The sequence below is a fragment of the Symsagittifera roscoffensis genome, chromosome 4 (assembly GCF_963678635.1).
Source record: "Symsagittifera roscoffensis chromosome 4, txSymRosc1.1, whole genome shotgun sequence".
In the NCBI taxonomy this organism is placed as follows: Eukaryota; Metazoa; Xenacoelomorpha; order Acoela; family Convolutidae; genus Symsagittifera; species Symsagittifera roscoffensis.
Window position 1 is genome coordinate 1,769,066 of NC_087065.1, and position 7,271 is coordinate 1,776,336.

Genomic DNA, 7,271 nt, shown 5'->3' on the forward strand with positions numbered 1-7,271 from the left:
AATTTTAGTAAATTTAGTTCCAAGGAGTCCGGATCGGCGGACAAATCCAAATCTACCGATAATTCAAATTCTCGAGGCACCCCTCGTTCCCGATCAAAAAGCATAGCCAATATCCAAAGCGAGACTTCATTCAAGACAAGAATTAATAGCACCCGAAAACCAAAGTGCTGCTGTGTTAAGGCGAAACACAGATTTAAGGGATCAATCAAAATTGAGACTCCTTGAATAAATTAGATCCTTTCTACATTTTTTGCAATCTTTTGTTACATCGGTAATCAGAGAATAGAAAATTTTTTTTTTTTTGTACTGAATAGGCCAAAATTTGATTGATCTGTCGGTTAAAGAGTCAGAAGATGGCTGGCTGGAGACCGATATATCAGAAAAGATGGATCCAGCCATTGTTTTTGGCGGTGGGCCTTTCGTACATTTGTGTGGCAGTTGTGCTTCTCATTTTTGCTGGAAGTGTGCAAGAGCTTAGCTTTGATTACACAGGTAGCATATATTCGTCAAAAGTAAGACAATCTGATTTTTTGTTATTTTAATTGCATACTCTCCTTATTTTGCGTCGTTTCAGCTCGTAAGTTTCCGACTTTAATCTTCAATAAATTTGACGCTATAAATTTTGTTCCTTCAATGAAGGCAAGTTTATTCTGGGAAAAAGTTACACTATAGCACACAAAAAATTGGCTTAAATCACAAAGCAGTTGCAGATTTAATTTAGATTGCGTGAAGTTCGATTTGAGCAGCAATGGAAATGTGGACACTAATGGAACAGCTGGAAAGATGTGCAAAGATATTGTTCTCCAGCCAGGATTCAACTCCTCCGATCCAGGTGCGTGAAACTGAAGATACCCGATCATTTATTTCTAGGTCTGAAATCGGTTATGTTAAGTTGTTTATTTTTATTGGTATGTCTGTATCGCATTGCCATTCACAATTTGTGACCTCCGTTTTCATGACTTCCGTAAAATTGGTCATAGTATACATAATGGTCGGATAGTGAAGAAGAAGAAAAGAAGAAGAATTAATTTCTTGCTGTTATGTATGTTTTAAGCAGATGAATTATTTGTAAATACATAGTAACAAAGGACGGCTAAAGCACCCATAAGGGTTGCCGAATGCTGCCCTGAATTTAAATGAAATCAATTAAGATACACCAGATAATAAAATTTAAGTACAAAACGATCAAGGCTAAATGCAATAAAAAAACATACCTTAAAATCAATTTGTGAATGCTTTTTGTGCTCAAAACTTTATGAACTCGCTAGTCGTAGGCACCTCTAACCGGTTTCATTACGCAACCTTGCCATTGTTCACTTAGGGCTTCCTGCTTCTCTTAACTTCCATAGAGCTCCTGTAACATCAATACAATGAATAGGGGCTTACGAGTCAGTAGACATCCAACTGAGCCCATGAGGCAGTAACCAGTGAACATATCCAAGTTGAGGCTTTCATTGCCTAAACCAATTTTAAAGCCCACATCACAATTATATAAAACCTCGGCAGCAGAATTTTGCGTTTGAGCTGATATAATAAAGTTGTAGTTTTTAATTTAAATCACTAAAAGTTTATATTGTTCTGATTTTCATTGCCGAAGTGAGTTTTGTTCAAACGAATTTTAAAGCTTTGTTGCCGGTTACTAAGTGAACATTGTTGCACTTTGCCTTTCAGTTTAGTCATTTTTGTCAAATTTAAAATTTCCTTTCAAGTTTTGAACGAAGGCGCAAAACGATTTTTGAAATTTAATACTTATAGAGCTCGTGAACTGTTAAAGTATTTTCATCAAGGAATACATTTCGTATGCTTTTAAATTTCTTTGAAATTAAATCAACCGAATATTTTTTCTTGTATTATCATATGGGGCAACAGATATGTAAAATAAGTGCAACTTTGCCCTAGAACACCGTATTGCGGTTATGGTTTGGAATTATAGCTATAGCTTTTGAGTTAAACATTTTTAGGAACATGATGACGCATTTTGGAAACGATACCACATTGTTTTCTAAGCTTAGTTCGAACGAACCAAGATGAACAGTAAAATAACTTGGCCTCTTTAAAGAATTCGAAATATTTGCAAGATGAAGCACGTTGTAAGGATATGTTTTTGATTGGGAAGCGCTAGTGGAAGATACACTAACTTAATTATTTATCTATTTTTAGAGACAATTAAATAATTACTAACCAATTGCTGACAGCTTCTGAGTCTTAATTGAATTTTTCAACGGAGCAATTTAATTTACTTAGGTTGGTGCTGTCTGCAAACAAAAAAAAACTTCACTAAAAGGTCAGATTTTTGGAAAGTCGTTGGTGTACACCAGAAACAAAATTGGGCCTAAAATAGAACCTCGAGGAACGCCAAACTTGTTGCTCTGGTTTCTGCAACTTTTTTTGATGCTCCAATTAGCTTATTAACTTGTTCAAACTAATCCAGTTACGCCCTACATATCAAAATTTCGAGAAAAAAAAATGTTGTCGAAGGTTGTCGAAAGCTTTATTTCAGATCAAGAAAAACGGTTTCTTTTTTTTACAGTTTTGCTAAAATCCAAGTGAGTTTTTTTAGTTACTTTTGCAATTGCACCAACGGTGCTGTAATTTTTGAGGGAATGAAAATGTTGGAAATAATTCAGTTAGTTAATTTTCAAGTGATTGTATACTATGTGTGATCGCATGCAAAAACTTGATCAATTCCACGCGTGATTGAAAAATTTTGCAAGGTTTAGTATGTTCCTGGTTATCTTTTTCCCAATCTAGGTTTAAAAATTTTAAACTCATTTGCAATGGCCAATTCATCAGTTAATGATTCGCGGATAATTGAATTAATGGCAACAATTTGTTTCTTGGCGGTTGTTTTTTTTTCGTTAAATTCCTTTACAAGTGTTTAGTTGCCTTGAGTAACCAATACCTTTATTGATACTATCATAGTAAAAGTACTTATACGTTTCCTCAATTCAGTTGCGGTTTTACTTAGTTTGACTTTCAAGTTTACTTCTGAGGGAGAGTTGAAGATCGGCATTATCCAAAAAGTTTCATTATTAACCTTAACTAAAACAGAAATTTTTCCTGTCAATTTCAAAGCATGTTCTTCAATGACAGTTACGTTATTCTTCTATTGCATCATGACTCCTCCTCCCAAGCCTTTTCTAGATTTGTAAATTATAGTATTATCTAAATACTTTTAACCGGTAGCTGTTGCAGTCATAACAGTCCTTCAACCGTTTTTCATTTCCGCGAATTATTTCAGTTGGCGAATCAATGCTATGTATAAGTGCTTCCTACTCATCATAGTGTTTTCCCATTCCAACTCATCGTGGTGCTTTTGCATTGACCGTACATGGATGTAAATGAAAGTTTTCAGCAATTTTTAGTTTAGAAGTTTTTAACGGTTTTGAATATCGCTGCTCTTATTTCGCAAAAAAAAGCTTTCATTGTCCTCTCTATTGTGTTTTTAAGCTTCTTTCCTTCTTAAAAAAGCCGTTTTATTCAATTAATAATGTTGTCTTTTTTAAATTTGAAGTAGGTGTTGCCCTCATGTGTTCATTCCACTCTGATTCCATCCTTGAGTCTTGGTCTAACGCGGAGCCGTTAGATTTTCAAAAATTTTCAGGATTGATTCAGATTTCGCTTCCTACGAAGAGTCCTTTTTTGGCTGCTCGTCTAACCGCACTATCATTGGTGGGGAGTTTTCATTTCGACCTAGTAATTTATGAGCTCTAGAAATGTCGGTCTTGATCTCAATTTCAGCTCCAGCTTCTCTTGCGACATTGCGTACTTTGTCGGTAGCCTTCTAAATTTCTCCGTCCATTTTCTCGTTCACAGCGTTCTTCCGGGGTTCAATGATTCTTTCATTATCCTATCGGTTTTACCTTTATAAGTTCAGCTTCTGACACCGCTTTAGCCTACAGCTCTATTGTTTGTTTTGTCTCCTCTTAAACTGATTCCTTGACATCTTTCAGGACCTGATTTGATATGGATTTGGAGAGAGCACTCAATGTTAGTCCTAATTTGGGATTTGGGATAATTGGGATTTGCTTCTCCAAAATTGTTTCAAATCTTGGCTTTTTTTTGATACTGAAGCTTGGCATGTAGTTTGAGGCGTTTTAGCTTCTAGGTGCATGTGCATGCAGACATTCACTGTGCGTAAAAAGCAGTTCAAGAAAGAAGTGAAGATCTATTATGGACTCATGGACTTTCTAGTGGACCATAGACGCATGCTCATGTCACGTGACGATATGCAGCTAAGAGGCACAACTGTGAGTGTGGTCAACACGGATCTCTGCTTCCCCTATGACAAGGCATACGATGCAATAGCAAGTACATTTTACTCCGCACACAACTGTATACATTACATGCTTATTGCCTCTATCAATATATCTTCAATTTTATCAGCTTATAATAGTTTTTAAGAGTTACGAACGTAGTGAATACTCTTATATAGGTTTTGGTGATTATTTGTTTAATTTTTTCAGGAAAAAGTTATAAATTTGGTTTCACGCTCGTTTGATTTTTCGCTTTTTAACTTTTGATTTCTTTTCAAATTCAGTTCAATTCTTTTGTTAAAAGGACGGCAAACTCCATCAAAAAAGCGGCCATAATTTTTTTTGAATTTCAAAGAGATTTAAGGCCATCTATTTTTTCTTTGAAAATCTGAATCGAAGTATTGACAAGTAAAAATGAAAAATGAAAAATGAAATGAAAATGAAATATGAAAGGAAACAATCTATTCCAGTCAAGCACTTTACCAGTTAAACTATGGTTGGAAAAGAGTTTTCTCTCCATTAGGTAGTTTGATATTTATCATGTAGCTATTTCGTTTAATGAAAACTAGCTCTTTTTGTTTGACCTAGTTCCGTTTACTGTCTGTGAAAGTGTGTGGGTGGTTATTAATTGAATGTGAAGTTAGTATGTGATGTGATGTGTGGTGTTGTGTGTGTGTGTGTGTGTGTGGTAGAGAAGGAGTTGCCGATTGTTCCGTGTGGTGCTCTGGCCAACAGTCTCTTCAATGACTCCATCTCTCTCTACTATAATGGACACTCCTCTATTCACACACCATCATCATCTTCACTCGAACACAGTGAGCAGAGTGATGGCCAATCATTTAATTCTACTTCTGCCGGGAGAGGAGCGGTAGGAGTGAGGAAGAAGATAAGGAGTGAACAAGTTGTGCCTCTCAAAAAGACTGGCATCTGCGACAGGGTGGACAAACAGTTCAGGTTCAACAATCCACCAGGTCAAGCCAAACTTCAACCACTCAATCAGCGTTCAGTTGAAGCGTATTGCTGTTTAAAAGTGATTGCGATGAAAGGTTTTGAGAAATGATTTCATTTTGATGTAGACTGCTGATCCAAAGTCTTTAACTTATTCTTCCCTGTCCAAATCCAAAACGAATTTCGTTTTTGCTCAACAATTCAACCCGAGTATAGATTTCAAGCAACATTTGAGCAATTTGAGCGTTTTACGCTCCAAATATTGCTTCATATTGAGCGGTTTTTTTCAAAGAAAAAACGAGCGGTTTTTGAACTATTTTTTCGAAACCATCGCTCGAGAACCGTTTAAATCTTGTGCGATTTTGAGCCATGTTTCAAAATTAACCGTTAAAATCTTGGGCGGGGTATTAGTCAAAGCAATTTAAAGCCTTTCATCTAAAAAACGCTCAGACGATCTTTCCGAAGCAAGATTTTGAGCGTAATCGGGTAAAAAACTGCAAAAACCACCCAAATCTTGATTGAGGAATGTAATAATAAAATCGAAAAAAATTTCGGAAACTGATTTTTTATTGGATTTTCTGCTTGCCCTTTAGTGTCGATGAAAATGTTTTAGATTCGAAAAAACTGTTGGAAATGTGAGAACAAAAGGTTAAAAAGTTATTTTTTTCTTCAATTTTATCAGTTTTTGTTGGCTAAGTTTCAGCTGTAATTAAGAGTGTTAGAGAAATTTTAGTGAAATAAGTTTGTTTTGTATTTTACAGGAAGGGGAAGTTTGAAGGATCGCTTCAAAGGAACGACTAAGCCGCCCAACTGGACCAAATACATCTACGAGTTGGATCCCAACAACACGGACAACAACGGACTCAAAAACGAAGACTTGATAGCTTGGATGAAAATTCCAACCACCAAAAACTTCCGCAAACTGTATCGAATCGTGGACCACGAGAAGGGCGGGAGGAAGTTTGCAGACGATTTGCCACAAGGATCCTACTCTTTTCTCATTGAGTACAATTACCCGGTCACTATGTTTGGAGGTCGCAAGCTCCTTCTCATCAAAAGCGGAGGCACCGCAATGTTGGCTGAATACAACTTCATAGTCGGCTTCATGTTTCTGTCGACCGGAGTTCTGGTTTTATTTGGATCACTAGTCATGTTTCTTGTGGGTAAAAAGTATTCAAAGATGAGGGGAATTCTGAAAAAGGACCCAAATCCGGCCGAACTGCAGGCTAAAAACTTCAACACTATCAAAAACTTGCTGACAAATGTGAACAAAAACTGATTTCTTTTCGCGTTCAACTTTTGAAGAAGCCATTTTTTGGTATTTAATTTAATAGTTTTTTTTTGCTGAGGTAATTATGTAATTTACAACAACGAATTTAGTACTTTTGTTTTAAAGAGAACAAGGGTAGCCAGTTGCTGTGCAAGTGGTATAGAATGTTCCGACCTCGGTGAGTGATAGGGGTTTGATGGTTAGCATTTTTATTGGGTAGTAATGAATTCGAACTAAACCAGTGTACGATTTATTTTAATAGATGCATATTACTAGATGCGTAAAGACGAAAGTGCCAAAATTATCTCAAATTTGAAGAGCCGGAACAAAGCAGAGGCAGATAGAATGTAGGAGAAACATGAATTCCTAATAACATATTTGCCTGTTTTTGACAAATTGACAATATTTTACGGATGCTCACTAAATAGAAAACAATTAATAAAATGAGATACTGTTTTGATACGTAATTAAATTTACATTAATATATCAACATTAGTTTACAAGATGGGGGAACTTGACGTCTCAAAGATTCTGCCTGAAGCCTATTTTTTTTAATAGTTTTTCGAGCTTTGAGGGGTAAGCAGTTCCGCTTCTTACGCGTCTTAAGGATGTTCAGATTAGCGCTATAACGCCTTAGAAGGAGGAGAGTCTTTAACTCAAGGGAAAGAGTCTGGTGAAGCTCTTTGTACTTCTCAATTAGTACCTGGTCCTAAGCCTTACGGTTAGAGATAAAGTCTATGACGATGTTCAGAACGATAATACCTGTTGAAACTAAACTACAGTATACGATCGCACAA

General features: G+C 36.1%; 1 protein-coding gene across 1 annotated transcript; it reads left to right on the plus strand.

Moving 5' to 3' along the window:
• The first annotated feature begins 329 nt into the window (after positions 1-329).
• Positions 330-6,547, plus strand: LOC134843827 (cell cycle control protein 50A-like). The gene is made up of 6 exons (XM_063860119.1): positions 330-492; positions 722-832; positions 3,954-3,990; positions 4,097-4,395; positions 4,901-5,227; positions 5,966-6,547. Exons 1-6 carry the CDS (start codon positions 354-356, stop codon positions 6,481-6,483), a joined length of 1,431 nt encoding a protein of 476 aa, XP_063716189.1. The 5' UTR covers positions 330-353; the 3' UTR covers positions 6,484-6,547.
• Positions 6,548-7,271: the final 724 nt, after the last annotated feature.

Excerpts from the sequence above, each read along its gene's own strand:
- LOC134843827 (XM_063860119.1), top strand. The coding sequence starts at position 354 with ATGGCTGGCTGGAGACCGATATATCAGAAAAGATGGATCCAGCCATTG. Across the intron at positions 4,396-4,900 it reads AATTTTATCAGCTTATAATA|TATGTGATGTGATGTGTGGT; the intron begins GTTTTTAAGAGT and ends ATGTGAAGTTAG. Across the intron at positions 5,228-5,965 it reads CAGGTTCAACAATCCACCAG|GAAGGGGAAGTTTGAAGGAT; the intron begins GTCAAGCCAAAC and ends TGTATTTTACAG.